At 41.3% G+C, this 19665-nt stretch overlaps 1 protein-coding gene across 4 annotated transcripts in view; it reads right to left on the bottom strand.

Moving 5' to 3' along the window:
• The window catches only part of LOC146509824 (pro-neuregulin-2, membrane-bound isoform-like), a 77486-nt gene that overhangs the window by 21121 nt on the left and 36700 nt on the right, over positions 1–19665 (bottom strand). For all 4 annotated transcript variants that reach the window (XM_085173935.1, XM_085173934.1, XM_085173936.1 and 1 more), the window contains exon 3: positions 18398–18516. In XM_085173935.1, coding sequence (XP_085030061.1) covers positions 18398–18516 — 119 coding nt within the window. The remainder of the gene's footprint in view (positions 1–18397; positions 18517–19665) is intronic.

The raw sequence follows: 19665 nt of genomic DNA, 5'->3' as shown, positions 1-19665 counted from the left end.
TAGAGGTAAATTTACAATGTCATGCTGTTCTGCCAAAATTCCTTAAAAAAAAGTAATGCTCCCAAGACAGCAACACACCTATTTATTATCATAGGTCCGAATATTCCTAAAATATTTCCAGGTTTACCCATTGATCAGAACCACTTCATCATCTGATGTCTCACTTAGAGGACTGGTGCGTAAAACACTTCATTAAAAAAAGAGAAAAAAAAAATCAGAAAAAGCTGTCGGGCAAACCCTGTTTAAAAAAACCAAAAAAAAAAAAAACCCTCCCGCGCTCAAAATGGAAACTTCGTGCAGGATTCAAGTGCAAAACCTGTGCAGGAACATGTGGACAAACAAGCTGCACAGTGCTGCAACCTTTCCCAGAATGCACCAGTGGAAATCAGAGGAGCGTCGTAGACAGATCATCAGTCTCCACAGGATGGGTGGACGCCACGATACTCGTACTCACACATAATCTACGGTCCACCTGGCGTGCATGTGGGTGGACTGCGGGTGGAAAACAGATGACCCACACGGGGAGGTGGAGAACATGTAGACTTCACATAGGAAAGATCAAGGCCTATATCTGAACCGTGGACAAGTTCTGCTGTCAATGTTTATTTTGCTACTGGTCATACCAAATTAGTTTCACAGTAGTCACCTTTTTTTCCCTCTTTGTCATCATTTTCAATGAAAAAGTGAAAAGTGAAAAAACAACTTCTTGCGCTAGCTGTTTCACATAAAAAGAGTCAGATGCAAAATCTCAAAATTCCACATATTTTTTGTCTAATAGGGCTGCTAGATACATTTTAACTAACTGAAACCTATATTTGTTAAGATCACATTATTTTTATACAGAAATAAATGACTTAAAAAAAACAAATAAACCAAAATAAGGTATATTGGTAAGGGTAAGGGCGCTATTTTCTCAGCTGTACTCCTTGTTATAAAATGTTCAAAGTGAAGATCAGCCCTGTGTAAGCTAACTGGAATGAGGGCATATAAACAATATACGTTTCATCCAAAATCCCTGTTTTGGATTAAACTTGATAAATAGCTACAGTTTGTGAAGAGGCTTTAAATCTGGACAGCTGTAGCATGGGGCTTATATTTTTATTGCCATACAGCTGAATGCTTGCAGGTGGAGACCACACATCTCCTCAGCCGACAAGGTTCATTTACCTAAACAACAAACACCACCTGCAATATTAAGGGGCTTCCTAGAGGAGCAGAAAAATTCCTGCAGACCACAATTTACACTCCATACAGTGAAAAGAACAGCAAATCCAACTGACTGAAGGAAATTACACGCTAATATCGCTGCAACGATTCGTTAAATATATCAAAACAATGAAAGTGTTTAATGATGACTTAACAATTTGGCAAAAAAAATAATTCCTGGAGTTGATCCCACTTTCAGAAAACCATCCACTTCTATTTTACTGAATCTATTCTCTGCCAAATGTTTAAAATGAATTTAAATAAATCATATAAAAGTATTATTTGTATAACTTTAATAAATGATCTATATAAACATACTCCTGCTGGCATGGAGGAATTGATGATTTCTTAAGAAAAAGGTCACTTTACATCTTTTTAGCAGGATTCAAGCACTGCTTTCAGTGGGCTTCAAAGATTGCAGTTATCCTAACATTAACATTACTATTGGCTTTCAGTCATCAACATCTAATCTATGATGTAGCACAGTGTCCCAGTTTTATCCTCCCCTACTCCTTTTCCCTGCTGTCCTCCCTTCTTTCCTTTGTGTCTTCCAGTTACTCCCACATAGCAGACCCTCTGCTGTAAGAAAAGTGAAGAAAAAGTTCCAGTTTTTGCACACTGTGTACAGAAAGCTCAGGAATTCTTACTAAAAAAGCATACACATATACACCGTCAGCAGAAGCGTATAATAAAACAGTTGTTTTTTTTTTACGGCATTTGAGATACAAAGTAAAATGATCATGTGTAAAATTAAAAAAACCTCACTATCGGTATTATTTTCATAACGGTTATGGCTTAAGCTTGTGAGCAGGACGGCCTAAATAGGAAACATACAATTAATTTCAGAGGCAGACTAAAAACTTGAAAACACCAACTCAGTGTTTTAAATTGTGTCAGATTTAAAAGTTTACTGCAGTTAAAGGCCAACACACAGGACCTGAACTGATGCATCTATAAATCATAGGTTCATGCACTTTAGGGTTTATGATAAACTTGTAAACTTGACAAAAGCATGTGTAAAAACCCTGCTGAGCTGCAGTAAAATATCCAAAAACCCTAAAATGCTGGAGGCTCCCCTTGCGCCCAGCAAGCTATAGTGCCGGGCTCAACACAGATCTCCTCATAAATATCACTTTTTTTTCTTTTTTTTTTGCAAAACCAAACTGTTTGGTTATTCCCATCCTCATGCCTTCTGTCAATAAAATAGATATTTACATTTTAAGAGAAATTGAATGCACCTGGAGTAAAACATTTTATATAACATATGTCTGTGTAGGTTCTCAGTCATCCAGGCCACGGTAATCTAAGGAGCTTGGAAAAACAGCTACTGAACCTCTTTAAGTTTCTTGAAGATGCTTCACTCTCATCCGAGAAGCTTCTTCAGTTTTAAGACCAAATGGTCGAGAGTCACGGGTTTTAGTCCTAGTGGGTGTTGTCCCTTAGGAGGGTTGTTGACCCACTATTGATCATGTGTCTCATCACATGTGCCAAGACGTGACAACAACACCAATGAAGGCTTAAGATGAGACCCCACAAGTAACTACAAAAAGAAAACCATTAGTTGCCAAAACAACTTGAAAAAAGGATAAAGCCGTTGACCACTCTACATACCACTATCTGTACCCAGGGATGCTATACCCTGTTATACCCTGGAGTCCCACCCAGCCACCTACAACATTTCCAAGCACCTCGTCGCCATCCTATCTCCTCTTGTGGGGAACACACCCCATCACATCAAAAACTCCCCCTACTTCGCCAACAAGGTTCAGAAAAGTAAGCTGGATCCAGATGAAACCATTGTGTCCTTTGATGTGGTCTCTCTCTTCACTTAAAAGATAGCGATCTCTGCCTTACCACCACATATTTTAAATACAAAATATGGGTTTCTACAGACAAAAACATGAGTGTGCTATGGATCCCCCAGTGTCCCCAGCCTTTACATGGAGGAAGTGGGAAATAAAGCTCTTGGCTTTTTCAAAGGGACAGCCCCTAGCCACTGGTACAGATACGTGGATGACACCTGGATCAAAATCGAAACCCAAGAAGTAGAATCCTTAATTCTCCACATCAAATCAGTGGATAAAAATATAAAGTTCAACAGAGAAGATACAAAGGATAACAGCCATTTCTGGACTGTGCTGTGAGCATTGAGGAAAATGGAAACCTCAACACTGAGGTTTACCAGAAGCCCACGCACATGGACCAGTACCTACTCTTTAACTCCAATCACCCTCTGGAACAAAAACTTGGAGTAATCAAGAAAAGGAACACACACATGTAAAGAAAACTCTTAAAACATGTAGTTATCCCAACTGGGCTTTCATCAAATTTGCAGAGATGCACAGTAAAGAAGGTCAGACGCCAACTTGTCATCCTTTATGTAGCAGGTTTATCAGAGAAACAACTAACCACAGCTCAGAAAAAAAACTGGTTCATCCCAAAGACATAACTCCCAAACACAAACTAAACAACATACTATATGCTGTGAAGTGCAGTGAGAAATGCTCAGACCTCTACATTGGAGAGACCAAACAGCCACGTCATAAATGCATGGCACAACATAGAAGAGCCACTTCGACGGGACAAGACTCAGCTGTACACCTGCATATAAAGGATAAAGGTCACTCTTTCAAGGATACCAATGTTTTGGACAGAGAAGACGGGTGGTTTGAAAGAGAAGTGAAAGAAGAACAGAGGTGGATGTTTACAACACCGTCTGCCACTCACAATCCAGTTTTTAACACCCACTCACATCTTGTGTCAGTTGATCTCAGTAGGTAAGGCAAAGTCTCTCCATGGTTTCACCCGAAACCTCTGATGATAATGACCCACTCCCTTTTTCACACCTTGGCTCATGTGATGAGGAACATGAACAATAGTGGATAACGGCCCTCTTAAGGGACAACTCCCACTAGGGCTTAAATACTTGGGACTCTCCAATATTTAGCTTTAGAAGTGAAGAAGCCTTTCAGATGAGAGGTGAAACGTCTTCAAGAAACTTAAAGAAGCACAGTCACTTTTTCTTTCCAAGCTCCTTAGTTTATATAACATATATAAAATTGTATATACATTTATATTCCTGCAATATCTATATTCATATTCAAAACATTTAAGGTATGGTACAGATGAATGGTGAAGACTTAAATGTGCTGTAGTTGAAATGTTTTTGACCTTCCTCCCAGAGTTGGGAACACATGATTTAAACGTTCCTATAACAAATAAAACTTTTGGCACTCTACTATGAAGAAACATTGCATTAATACAGTAAACGCACACACACGCCTTTGAAGCAGTCTCGTTGTCTGCTCCACCTCGATATGTTTACAAGAAAAGGCTCGGGTCACGTCACGCCAACGCCACAATTTCAGGAAGGACGTACATCAAGCGCAGCAGGGAAAATAAAATGGGGGGGGGGGGGGGGGGGGGGAATGAAAAGACTACCACAAAAATATTGCAGGTGATGGTTATCTGACTTAATGGGAAACCCATACAAGGAAATGGTACATGCAGACTCGGTTCCAGAGATGAAACAAGAGCAATGTTTTCTTTCTAAGATCTACTTCAGCCAATAGAGTGTTTACTCAGGCTGCACCACATGTTTACATGAGATTAAAACTCATGACAAGACCTAACAATTTATTGACTTGGTTACAGATACACATTTAAACAACAGAGAACATCTCATTTAAGGGTGTGTGATGCAGATTAAAGAAAAAAAAAGTGTTTGAAATCGCTGTACTACTGAAATATAGTTAGTATAAGTACAACGTTTTTGACTTTTTAGGAATACATTTCTGTAAATGAGAGGAGAAAACTGGTGTGGTAACAGACTGAGTTGTTCTTCAAAGAACTGCAATACAACTGCAAACGCTCCAAATGGTTTCCTTTGATATGAGAAGATAATCTTTTTCTTTTACTACTTAACAATATCACACAGAAAAGCCTTTTTTTTCCTGAGTCAGTTGGGGCCAGCACAGTGGAGCAGTGGTCCTGGTTTGAATCTGAGTTTCCATGTTCTCCCTGTGCTCGCACGGTTTCTCTCCGCATACTCTGGCTTGCTCAAACAGTCCAAAGACATGCATGCAGTTAGGTTGATTGGTGATTCCAATCGAGCATGCATCAAAACGTTAATTGTCTCTATACGACAGCTCTGCAACAGACTGGCAACCTGTACAGGGTGTACCCCACCTCTCACCCTGTGACAGCTGGAATAGGCTCCAAACCCAGAATGGGATAAGCAGAAAAGATGAATGGACTGGATAACTGGTCAGACCACCAACTAGAGAGTAATAATTCAAAGCTTGATCTTTATGTTTATGGACTCATAACAGATTTAATTACTGTTGCATACTGTCATCCTGAGATAAGACGTATGGAGTACAGTCTTATCTCAGTCTGTGTCTAAAAGGACTGAAATGCTTCATAATCCTCACTGCCTTTTTTTCCTGAGGGTTTTATTGTTTAGTTGCAATGAATCACATCAGTTTTGCATCATTCATCTCTCTGACCTCTGAAGAGCGTTCTGTTTGTGTGGACTAAAAATGATCCTCACAATCTTGCACATATTCAGTGATAAAATAATTACATGGGTTCAGGTTACAGTTTTATGGTGTGCGAACAACACCGAATGACAAAGGATGATCTGCGGTGGATTCGCCTCTAATCATCGAGCGTGACTGCGGCGAACAAACCACAGCAATTTTTGTTGACATTTGGAATAATAACATGTGTCACGAAGGCTGTATGTGTTCATCACTGCCATGCAGCGCAGCTGTTCAGCTGGGTTAGAGTGCTAGTGCCTTTGCATGTGCTTATTAAAGAAAATTGACATCAGTAATATATTTGTGTATTTTTTTTTATAGAAAGACACGGTGTTACTCAAGCAATCTGTTTCATTAACTACTAACAAAAATAATAAATTTTAAAAAGCCCCTCTGTTCCATAAGCTCCAGTTATTCCTGTCAACTGAAGGGTTGTTTTCTCCAGTGTCTGAAGTGATAATTAACAGAAGCACAACAGCGGGTAGCTCTATTAACAAAAATAGAGTCGTCTTATCCAGAAATGAACAGTTTTGTTATAACTCAGATTTTGTGATTTTTTTTTTGGCTTTTCTTGTTTCGAGCTGTCGTCCTCTTTTTCAGCTCGGCGCTTTCATCTGCATCTGTCAGGAGAAGGCGGGGCGATAGTGATGAAGCTAAAAATGGTTTCTAAAAAGGCAAAAACTTCGTCTGATCACAGCAATCAGAAATCCTTTTTAGCCTTCTTGTGTTACAGGGATAAAGCACTGAATCGCTGGAATGTGTTTGACTAAAAACAGAACAAAAGGGAACTCGGATAATTAATCTCTACAGAGAATCCATAAATACCAAAGTCCAAATGACTCAAAGTTCATGAGTTTGTTCTGCTGCATTTTCTTGCCTTTCGTGCCATATGGCGTTGTCTGTCTCCAGTCATGCTACACAATCCCCCTCCCCGCCTCTCAAAGGGGACCAGAGTTCAGGTGTATTCATTAAGGCTGACTCCTTGCTGGACGCAACAACAGATTCCTTTAACCTGAGGAGGACATCAGCTGCTCCGCTAAACAGAATTGGGGGCAGAGTTTGTTTATCTGCACTCGTGTAGCCAAGGTTTCGTTAAGCGTGCTTGGTTTTTAACCTTGGGTTTCAACTTTCTTCAGTACTGTAGCCCAGGGGCTGAATTTGACTTGAAGTAAGTTGAACAGAGGTTTCCTCTGGGTTAGTGAGAGCCACAGTGTTTAGCCATCAGCCCTTACCACTGACTTTGATTAATCCTTCATGGCTCAAGAACTGAAAAGAAAAGCTGGGGGTGCAAGGCAGACCATCTGGAAACCTTCATAAACATGCCTGTCTTTCCACGCTCTCCAAAGGATTCTAGGAAAATCGTAAAAATGAAAAAAGAGGTCCCTTTTGCACAGTTTTGTCCTCTCGAGGCACCCTGTGCATATGCAGCAAGCAGAAATGCGCTCATACTGAATCCTAGCCCTGCGCTGCACCTCACAGCCCAGCCCCAAAACACTGAATTGTGTAATGAAATACATTTTCAACAGGCCCGCGGTGAAGTTACACACACGTCCCTGCGATTTATGGCGAATGCTGATAATTTACTTCAGCTTAGCCTAATCTTTTTCACCTCAGCACTGTAGATGAACAGTAAGGCCTCTAAAAATGCGAGACAGAATCAGATTCAGTGCAGGGAAAAAGACAAGGCAGTTATTCAACCATCAGCGGACCAGATCCATCTGGACTTGGTTATGAATTTCTTGTTTTCACTCTTAAAAACAGTGTTATCAAGATGAGCAGTATAAATTATCTAGCCTATTTGGAAATGTGTCATTGAGCAAGAACAGGTGCGGAAATTCATCTCTGACATTTCTGCAGCAAAGCAACGCAAATAAAGGAGGTGAAGGTGCAAAAACCACTAATTTTCTGCAGCTTAACAACCATTACAATGGACGAGCGTGTAATCATTGGAAACATGACAACCTAAATATAAATCCAAACAATGTAAATCTTCATCACAATCTAAAGAGGGAGGAAACCTTCGAGACCATAAAAATCAGAAGAGAGAGTGATAAATGTAAATGTACAGACCCTTCAGCAGAGACGTAAAGAGGGTGGTCTCTGCAATAGCTCTGCCACCCAGACAGGCTTTTCCACAACTCAGTTTTATGTACCAGAAAAAAAAAGTACTGAGTGCCCCCTAACCTCCCAACTCTTGGTAGGGAATGCCTGACGTGTCTCCTGTTACAGCTAGAACCGAGATCTTTTATCTTAATACTCGAGACCTGTTCATTTTGTGAGCATTCTTGCTACACATGTGTGCACTGCATTTTGTTCCTTTCTGCTATTCTGCAAAGACGATCCCATCCAAAGAGAACGGATAAATAAGATAAACAGATAAGAAGAGGTACAAAGGAGCAAACTGGGAAGTGTGGCTTTGGTTCAATATAAAGCTGTTGACAGCCGTGTCTGATGTGGCAACAGAGAATGTCCAGTGAGGTTTAACGAAATGAATGACGAGAAGAAAAAAAAATATTTGCAGAGTTTAGCTATTTATATTGTGGGCTGTACTGAATAGCAGCATTACACTTTTAAAGAAGGTGCGACCGGAGACAAATGAGCCTAGAAAGTAAGATAAATGTCTGGACCTCACAAATGCTACAATAAAGATCTGCTGCTCGAACAAATATTTATAAAAGATAGCAATTAAAAACAAAAAAGTGTCTATTTAAATAATAAAAAAAAACATGCATACAATACGTGTTTTCACGCTCAGCTTTGGAGCCACAACATATTTTGACAGGAGCTCAAGCCCAGACAAATGTAGGAGCAATGAAAGAAAACAAGAGACACATGAGAAGGACAAAGAGCGATGGATACAGAAGTAGTGCAGGGAAGATGAGAGCAGAGAACGAGAAAAGAAGGCTTGTTGACAGGATCATTAGGTGGAAAATATTTCAGCTTGCCAAAGCCAACAAAAACCAAGCATGCTACTTCCACACATACAATATGGCCACACCCAGTCAGTGGCAATATCAAGCATCTGTGCCTTCCAGCATTTTGCACAAAGTATAAAATAAGCAAGAGATTTCATGTCAAAGGTCCAAAGAGGAATTAAATTACTATTTACTGTAGGTAAGATGCAAGAAAGAGCCCATTATGAATGGCGATGCACTTAAAGCTTTTTTTTCAAAGGAAATTTATCCACAATTCAAACTCCTTCAGTACGAAACGGGAATGTTTAGAAATGAACAAAATGGAGCCTGCCAGGAACATTAATCTACCACCCACTCTCAGCAAGACTGCCACTGCCACAACCAGTGTGTCTTCTTTTATATTCTTGTCTCCTATTACCATTTTTCAGTCACATAGCTGATTTGCCTGGTCTTGCCTGCCTCAATCATCTCAGCGCTGAAGTCAAATCAAAGCGCAACATAGTATGTGATTGCACAACAGCTGCTCACGCACTGCGAGGGAGCGAAGAGCTCTTAGGAAAGACAGGGTATGGTGCGCGAATGGTGTACAAACGGGCGCTGTTATGGTCACTGGCGGGCACCAGTATGTGTGCAGCTGGCAACAGGGCAGCACGAGGGGTTTTCCGCGCCGCGGTTAAGGACAAAGGTATTCTCTCATGGGCAGCTCAGATCAGAGTCAGGGTGGCGTTCGAGGCACTTTCACAATCCAAGTGTGGGGATGCCAGTGGCTTTCACTTTTTCAACTCTGGGCTGAGAAGCTGTTGTTTACCACATCCTTGAGTTTTTCAGCCTGTAGTCATGGCTACAGTGGTCACAAATGAGCATCAAAAGGTGAGGAAGAGCAACGGGCTAACTCTTCAGAAAGCTTTCAGCGTCACTGTGAATTTACTGCATCGAGGACTCTGTGGACAAAGATTCAAATCGGGGGAAAAAACCTGTGGTGACATAAAAAACAAACAAACAAACAAGAAAACACCACAGGGCTTTAGGGCACACTGCATATCCACTTTAGAGTCACTGACATCTTTAATTTAGACCCGACAGGCAGCGACTCCGACAGCTAAGTTGGGGGAAAAAAGCAGATTTACAACTCGAAGGTAACATGTTAGAACGAAACAAATGCAATTATTTGTAATGAAGCGAGACTGATTTCGCTGTGAAGTGTTTATAAAGTTTTAAGCAGCGGATTGAAAGGCGCTCGATGAAAAATAATCACCGATCAAATCGATATACTTAAACGTGTTACACAAACAGAAATTCCATCTATTATTTATTATGAGTCATAAATGCTGGAAGTGGCCACAATTTCAGATGATCAATCTGATGTCAACTATAAAAAATACATTAGGTAAAGCTTTAAAAGGACAGAGTGTGAGATATCCATATGCTCCTTTACCTTCACCTTCAACAGCTGGCCCTCATTTCCAAGGTAGGCCTGCCTTTGCGACCTTGTACCAGATATAGAAGACATATACCACAGCTCCATATTTGGGTCTTGTACTCACAGCTACAGTAGTGGCCAGCTGTTAGGACTAAAGGTTTTCCCTCGGTTATTCCCCGAAAGCCTGAAAGCACACAGCAGCCCTCCTTCGGTCATAAACACACATGCACACACACCACCCACACCTGCTGTATGTCCTGAAAACAGGCAACGCAGCAAGTGTGTTTTGTTTTAGGCTGCCCTCTGTATACTAAAGATGAGTTCACTGTGAGTGTGTCATTGACTAAAGAGAGGCAGTTTCTGTTTACACCTACACACTTAGGAGGAAATGGTTTCAACGCTGATGACACTATTGCTGCACCCACTACTCATACAGAGTCCCCGGTAAAAGAACTTATTCACCCTGACAAACACACGATGAATACAGTTGCCGAGTGTCCGACAAAAGGAAGCAGCACGATGGAGTAATGGGAGGTTTAAGATTAAAGACAGCTGTGGCAACTATAGTACTGTTACTCTGAGCTTTACGCAATGGAATGGTAAATATATGTTCCTCTTGTACTCAAAGAGAACTTTAAAAAGAACAGAAGACACCCCTGAATTAGTCTGACCCCAGTCTGAAAAATGCCAGGTAAGAGTAGGAGCAGGGACTTTGTTTTAATGCGAATGAACACATCTGCGCAACGGACTCTTAAGGCAACTTAATGTCATTACTCTGTCGGCACATTATGATGAAATTCATGAAAATGAAATTCATCATTTTTAGACAATCACTTCTTCTCCGAGGTGCTTCTTAGTGATTTGTCAAGAAAGAAGAAGACGGCGCCCAGTCACCCTGCACAGTTGGGGTCTCCATCAGGGGGAAAAAGACCACCAGCACAGCTGAGGAGGTCTGAAAGAGATTCTTTTATTATGCTATCAAATTAAGGCTCAGATAGGTTTGGTCCCAGGGTACTGGAAGAGTTAACAAAGCCCTGCACACAGCGAAAACCTTGTGTCACCTGCTCACATCACTCAGCTTTTCAAGTGTAACAGCTGCTTCCTTCCTCACACATAGCAATATCCTCACTCATTCACACTAACGGCTTAACTGTCCCACATAACACAGTGAGATTACCGGACATTCTCAGAAGTCTGATGTGTTTTGATTTTTTTATAACTTAGTTGTTTTTTTCAAAGATCTGAGTGAGGACGTCCACTTATCGTCCTGGATCAGAGGGGATTAAAGTGAAGTGACAGATCAAGCAAAATATATTAATCCATTGAGGGACTTTTAGAAAGTGTTTTCTTTAACATATTTGACGAATTTTTCACAGATTCTGATGTTAGGATCCAACAGCTGCCTCTTCTCCATGACATTAGCACGTAGTACATATGAAAGCCAATAACTCACAGTCCCTGTCAAAAAGCAATGAATTACTGACAGATTAGGGAGCTGATTTATGTTTTAGGAGCAAAACGTAACTCGTCTTCTGTCAGATTAACTTCAGGAGAAGCCCCCAAACATTGGTTAAAATTGATATACTCTAAGATCTGAGGCAGTATTTACAGATGTGCCTCACAGTGGTTGCTGTGGTTGGGCTCAGGTATGCATGTTGTGCAGAAGGTGCCAAAAGACCAGCAAAAGAATGATGGCATCGTTTCCAAGAATTTTCTTGATATTCATGATTTGGATGTTACTGGAAGCAGCATTCGAGTCCTCCACTGCCGTACGCATGCACTCATCCATTCATAACACGAGCTGTGTTGTGATCACTAGATGATGCAGAGTGTGTTCATCCTCTCGCGACGTAAACGCTTCCGCTTAGTCTGGAACTTCTCACCACACCGGATGCTGTCCACTAATACAAAAAGTCTTTAACAATAAACAAAAACAAACCACAGCGTAGATAAAATGATGATTCTGTGAGTGCAATAAGAAAACAAGTGACTCACTCGAGCTGTCATAAGTCAAGTCGTAATGTCAGACAGCAAAACAAACAATCTGTTTTCATTTGATAAAACAGGTTTCTTAACACATGAAAGAGAGGAAATGCAGATCCCGATTCTTTTTATATGTCTGGATTAACGGCTTTTGTAAATTTGCCTGCAGGCTGCTGCACGCAAAACTGTAGACAATGGCAAGCATGACTTCAGAAAGTTTGTTGTTTTACTTCCAAATGGACAAGATCAGGATTGTTTCCTTCCGTTTGTGTTCATCGAAGAAATCAAACATTCAGCAGCGTTTTAAAACCACAGCAGTCTTCTATAAGGCAGTGTGTTTGCCGCTATATGTTAGATTACAACACGCTCTTTGCTGTACAGAGCCCTGGACCTGATCTTGATTTTGTGGAGATTCTGGCGCAATCAGATGGCCACCTCAGAGACACGCCTGTCCAGACCCCCGGACTCCTGGATAGTTTTAAAAAAGTGGGTATGACTAATAGCCGAGCAGCTTGATCCACAGAACCTGACAAGCTGTTCTCCAGTGGCCTGTAAATACAGAGAGCTTGGCAGATGTGAAGGCCCGTTTCCTGCAGACATGGTTGTAGCTTTAGCCACAGCAATCAATACAATTGACCGACTTACAGATACTCCACATTCATCCGAGGCCACAACTAACATCCTTTAGCGTCACTAGAGATGAGTTTATCTTTTCGCTTGCGTAGTAGGATTGAGTAAGTTTTGCTTTTACTCAGTTGACCATCGAAAGACATGGAAGGAGTGAAGGAAGTTGTTGTTTATCCAGTGCAAAGAGGTACTTACTGTAATGATTCACTTATGTAGAACATATTAACTTACTGGAAGAAAACAGAAAAAGCTTTTTTTTTTGGTTTCGTGTTTATTGCTTTGTGTTAATCATGTCTTATGTAACTTATAAAGTTGTTTTACAACTCGGGAAAATTTTGGCCTTCGGTTCCAAGGAATGGCTGTCTAAACGTATCGTAAACCTTTGTCTTTGATAGACTTTGATCAATATTTTGTATCATCACCAAGCTTTAACACTGAATGTGAATAAGGGCTATTGGTGTATTTTCCGTATTTGGTCTTGTTGTCCGTTTTAGCTAACTTCAAATAACAACCAATCAGGAGCTTTTTCATATAATCACAACAAGTCAATAATTTATATATTAGCATATTTTCTGCAGGTGAATTATGTGCAACAGCAAATGTGACGGAGTAAATGTAGCCTTCTGTACTGACTTGAGGTCAGATGCAGGATGACTGGGGTGTAATTGCTCGAGTTCTTGAGCCTTTAACAATGCAACAAATTGTAAATTAAGCTTAACGCGGGGCTGCAGAGATGCTCCAGTTCTCGTTTGCTTGCTCAATTGTTTAAGTTATTAAGAGTATTTGAGATTGCCAACAACTTTTTTCCCCTCTCTTTGACAGCAGGAATGCAAGTATGTGATTTCAAAATGAGGAGTGAAAACACGCAAAACATTTACGCACATTTATATGTGTGTGGGGTTGAGGAAGGGGTAGGGGCTGAGGGGCATTGTGCATGCGTGCGTGCGTGCATGTGTGCGCGAAATTGTTGCTGGTGGGCCTCAGCAGGACTGTTGAGGTTGGAGGAATCGTACGTTCAGCTGTGATTTCCATCAACACATTCCTGGACGCTCACACACTCTCTCAGCGGAGCTGCGCACAGCACCCCCCAAGGATGTGACCTGCAGCCTGCAGACACAAATGGCTGTCTCACAAGCGCTTATCACAACACAGCAGCCTGTAGGATAATGGGAGGCCTTAATCTGAAGCCACGTGGAGCTGAGCAAACTTTGACTAGTGTTGCTCCTTCATGCTGGCCCTATGGAAAACAGCGGATGATATACAACACTGTTCGGCAGTATGCCAGCAGGTTTCACCATGCCAAACTGATTACAGGGTAGAGGTCAGACCACATGGACAACAAATGGTCCCTGGCACTGGGGGTTGGGCATAAGGCGGAAAGCATCATGCTCAAAAAGACAGCAATTGTCACCGAGACTGTTTAAAGGATACATGATATTCCAAAGCACCAGGAAGTGCACAGTTGCTCATATGCTGCACACTGTTGTGCATTTTGTCAGAAAGCCAAAGTTGGCGCAAACACAAATAATAAAACATGTGGCCTCACAAAAGTATGTAAAAACTGGTCCGCAGATTAAACTAATGTTTCAAAATTCCCAGGAAGCTAAAACGGAGCCAAAGAGAAGGAGAAAGTATTAAATGGGACTTAAGACCGAAACATTGATAACGAGCAACTTAAACACTCAACTCAGCAGACCCTCCGACCATCTGTGCTGAATAACTGTACAGTAACTGGCACTTAATCGGTGTGTGTTTCTCTTCTGCTGCCCTAACAAAAAGACATGACTAAAATCCCCACACAAGTCCAATCAATCAATGTTATTGGCAAACTGCAAGGCTGGCGTGAAGCCACAATGTGCTGCATGCCTCCAAATGCATAAAGGGGTTCAGTTTGAAGGAAGGTTCTGCTCGCAGCAGTTTCTACGCCATGGTCCACATCTCGACTCGACATTACATGGGTCTTACATTTGTCTTATATCGATATGGTTTGTGATGAGTCATGACCAGCTGTTCTGTGTAATATGGGAATATATACAGACTCCTTTTTCCTTCTATGGCAAGTGGACGTGGTTCTCGTAAGAATAATTTTAACTGAACAGAACAATAGCTTTTAACTTTGGCAACACCTCAGGGGAATGCGTCATATCCTGGCACTCCTTCTGTACCTGCTACTTTGCATATCAAGTCAAACACTGTACCAATAAAGACGGGTTGAAAAAAATGTTTTGTTAAGTGTGGTACAGTAGCGTCTTCCGATTAAAACCTTTGTGGTGATCCACAAAAGCTTTTTGAAAACGTTTGAAAAGGTCCTTTCATTTACTTTAAAACATATTAATGTATAACACACAACTGGCAAAGAATAAGGTGCAGGAGTTACTGTGAGCCACTGAGATAAAGATGGGTTGTGGTGGCCTGTGTTCACCATGTGGTGGAGCTGAGTGCTGGTTTCCCAAAGTGTCTGTTCACCAGAACAGACAAGCAGGCAGGCAAAGCCCGGCGCACACTGTATCCATGTGCGAGCGCTCGAATGATGCTCTCGTGCTGAGCTGCTATTTGACTTTATTATCTATGCTCTACGGATTTCACTTTCTGTCTTCTCCTTAATAAGTTCAAGCAGTGTTGGCTTGTTTGCATGCCAGATACTGTTAGAGACACACCACAGGCAAGGAGGAAAGACACGCTGAATCTAGATGTCAGGTACAGTACGGAGGTGCTCAGGACAAAAGCTGGAGAGCAGTAACTGCATTCTAAAATGGGTGTGAAACCCTCCTCTGCAACAGAGCGGACTCATGTCTTCCTCTTCATACTTTTCTCTCCCTCACTGTCTGCCTCTCTTTTCCACTGGCTGTATCTCCCTCTTGCCCTCTACCCTAATGTCTTTGTCTGCTTTCTGTCATGCATTCCCTCATTTTGCTCCCCCTCCCCACAACCCGCCCTCCTTCCTTTATCCACGCTATCTTCTTCTTTAGCTCACTCTGTCCATCTACATCTGCACCTCCTCCCCTCGCTCTCCCTCCCTGGAAGGCACACATACACAGATAATACTGCGGCTACATGCTGCTTCTGCAACATACTGCAGCAGGCAAGCATACTCCACTGCAGCCCTTTAACACAATGGCCATTTCTCTTATGACCTCACAATGAAAACAGCTCTCGGTCTAAACAGATTGCATGTTCTCTGCATCCGAATCAAAATTACACAGTACATTTTTTTTGGGGGGGGAGGGAAATAGATTTCCCAGAGACTCCCTGCAACATGCAATGCATCATTTTTTTTTATCTGCATCTGCTAATATCAGCCTTTCACAAGACCAGCATGTTAATCAAAGCAACATGCCCTGCTTGCTTCCAATTCCTTTTAATACCATATGTATTTTCAGTTAAGCACTCCCACTGCCTATGGACATATCACCCCTGATTCGCCCTGTCTTGCCTTCTCCCCCGAAGCATGACAGAACGAGATGTGCTGTTGTAACATAATGGGACTGTTTTTTTTTTTTTATTGAACCATGAACAAACACACTCACACACACACACACACACACACAAAAACAAAACACACAGAGACAGACATCTAGTGATCGTGGCACATGAAAGGACATATAGTGATGCCGTTGTTGGAATATCCAGGAGTGATTTAAGGAAATGACAAAGCGTCAACAGATAACAACACAACGAGAACACAAAGACAAAAGAGCGACAAAACTGTGAAAAGGATGACTTGAGATTCAATGAAGAAGTATGCTTTAACCTCAGCTTTGACACATGCAGATACTATCGTGCTTAGCTTAAAGTTGGAACTGTCGGGTGTTCAGTCATGTTTTATCCATTGTGGCTATTGTACATCTCAGCCCACATGTTCATTGCTTTGTGATATTATATTACCTTTGATATTGCTGCATCACCAGCTCTTTTCGTCTGCTAAGATCATCATATACAGTTTCATGTGCCGCCAGTCACATGTTCGCAAGCTCGATCAAACAGGTGCTACCACCAGGGGTTCCTAGGGTCTCAAGCACGATCTGACCTTTCCTATTTACTTGCCATTAAACTGACTACTGTTTATCGAATTAATTTTTCATAAATGTTAGCGCAGTATGTATTGCATCACTGACCCTTTAAATATTAAATGCACATAAGTGCAAAGGAATATATCACTGCGCTGGAGAAGAGCCAAATCTCATGACAAGCAATATAGTGAGAGTCACACAATCTGGTTGTGAATCTCAAATGAAGCCTTTTATATGTCAGGAATTTTTTTAAAAACGAAAGATGCAATATTAAGCCCCATTTAAACACAATACGGAGGACTTCTTTTTGGCGCAACTGTTTGCTGGAAATCAAACTTGCATGCTGAAACCCCTGAGAATCCCCGTGTTTCCAAACACAATGGGTCCTTTCTTTATCTGAAAAGGCTCTAATAATGAAGCTCAGCTTAAGTCTGTTAACTGTAAACAATAGCTCTAAAAGGTGGCGTTGACAAATGCAAAACAAGAAGGTGGAGGTGATTATTGTGCCCTGAGTGCGCCCAAGGACAGGGTGTGATGGATAAACTCCAATCCCCCTCCTTTTCCCCACCATTTACACCTCCATCAGCATGGGATGAGTACAGAAATCACCCAGTTGGAAGGTCAGCAATAACGAGAACATCTCCACTGGTGTGGCACGAGGAACCTTACTTTTTAAGTCACTCATTCTTCAAAAATAGTGAATATGTGGATGTTGTAAACTAGGAAATCTCTCACTCGGAATAGCGTGAATAAAAATATGCCGTCACGCACGAGAGGTTTGATTAAACAATCACTATCTGCGCTGACTTGATTCTCGTCGCATGCTCATGCCTGCACATTATCAAAGTCTTGCGCCATTATTCAGCAGTCTACAAACAGAAAAGCCGGGTGATCTCAGTGGAGGAAGTTGGATTTCCTCAAGCACATCCAACAGTTTCTGACTCTTGCATGCCAGACAACCATATAGATCTCTAACAGTCCAGCATCAGATAACATCAAGTCCTTTCTTGAAAGGATGCAGAGCAACATAAGGTCTTTAAAACTCTTTCTTTCTTTCTTTCTTATATTTTGATATATAAATGTATTCGATTCATCTACTCAAAAATCAAGCTCCCCACAGCAGCCAAAGATTCGCTACCCGTACTGTGAGGAACAAACATAAGCTCACTAACCCACTGAATGGAAGCAGCTGTTATCAAAACTCTTTCATCTGATACAATACTTTGCAAAAATCTGCAATGCACACACACCACTACCACTACTAAACAAGCCTGTTCAATTCTATCACACACACTGAAGATACTTTTTACAACTCTCATATTCTGTCAAGCTATGTTTCAGATCTACATCTGTAGTCTGCTGCGTTTGCTGCATGTCAGTGACGGTCAAAGACACTGTGCAGTACAGTTTTGTGGTGTTTTGCATTGCAAGCGAAGAATGGTGAATGAAAGGAGATAACACACCATACATTGCATTTAAATTCCATTCACCCCAAAGTGCAATTCTGTTTTCCACTGATTAATAGGCCAAAACCACATGTGTGGACAGTTGTTCTTCATGCGTGTTACTCTTCTTGCATGCCTGTTTGTAATGGCTCCTTTGGATCTCTCAATTGGCAGGAGAACAGTTATAACAACAACAACAATGCCAGTACATCTGTGCCGCTTTGCCTGTTGCTTAGGAGTCAGTACTCACTGCTTTGGACGTTAACAGTGCCAGTGGAGTTGTCCTTTCCCAGCAGGTTCTCCACCACACATGTGTAATTCCCAGAATCCTCCAGTTTTGCTCTGCTGATCTGGACTTTGGAGTTTTTCCTGTGGGTGACAACACTCACATAGCTGAGTCAGGGGAATCAGGGCAGGGAGGAAATAGCAAGTGAAGGCAACAAGTGGAAATACTGAGGGAGGGGTGCCGGTGCAAGACAGGGCACGGCACCAGCTCTTCTGTAATAAGGATTCATGATTACTTGCTCTGGAGAGTGGGAGGACTGTTTTTAATAAGAAACCGTGGAACAATATGTTAGAACTAGCTGCTGTGTTGTTTTGTAGCTTTGTTTCACGTCGATATTGTTATATCGCGGCCTCCTTAAGTTTTAACCTTTGCTCAACAGTAGCCACGGTGAGTAATTACAGGACAAGGACACAGAAAACTGTCATATTTCCTTTCTTCCCTTGGGTATTTCTTATTTTCTAATGATGTTTTAAATCAATAAAAAAAAAAGGATAATTACAAAAGAACCCCAGACCATCAGGTATTTTTGATGTTAATTTACAACAAGGTAATAAAGCATCCTCCCCTACCCCCCACACTGCTGTTATGAAAGAGGCATTTGTAAAGCTTTCCACAGGGCGACCTGAACCCCAGAGCTAGTTTTAACTCTGAGTGTTCCACACCTTTGATCTGTTCAAAAGCTAATTTATGTGTGATCTCCAAAAATAGTCTAAAGGCTGGCAGTAACAAAACTGTGGCTGCACAGCGTGCAAAAGAAAATCAGAAACAAAGAAAATTATAATTTGTAGGGTTTTCAAAAAAAGATATATATATGAGGGCCACTATATCATAGTCTTGTATTGCTAATAATAATAATATATTCTTTGAAGAGGGCCGAAACAGAAAACAGCTACTGCAGACGTAGCTCACCCTCAGTTTTATCAGGTTTAGCTGGTTTAGCTAGGAAAAAGTCAGCGACATAACCCTGTGTGTTTCAGCTTTACATAAAACATTAGCCCCCGGGTGCACTCCTCCAAACCAACTTGACTAGTGCTAACTTGCACTTCTGCCACATTGAGTGCTTAGATATATGATCTATTGCTTTGAAATGCAACTTTTTATTTGAATGAGAAAGTTAAATAAAAGGAGGGATCAAACGCTAACTGGATCACTGAGTCATTACAGTGCACTTCAACGAAGGAATTATCCTTTATAATCCCAAATACTATTAAAAAAAAGAAAAGAGGAGGAAA

Source organism: Neolamprologus multifasciatus, chromosome 10 (genome assembly GCF_963576455.1).
Source record: "Neolamprologus multifasciatus chromosome 10, fNeoMul1.2, whole genome shotgun sequence".
In the NCBI taxonomy this organism is placed as follows: domain Eukaryota; kingdom Metazoa; phylum Chordata; class Actinopteri; order Cichliformes; family Cichlidae; genus Neolamprologus; species Neolamprologus multifasciatus.
Note: the sequence above shows the minus strand (reverse complement) of the source record. Positions and strands in the feature narration are given on the sequence as shown.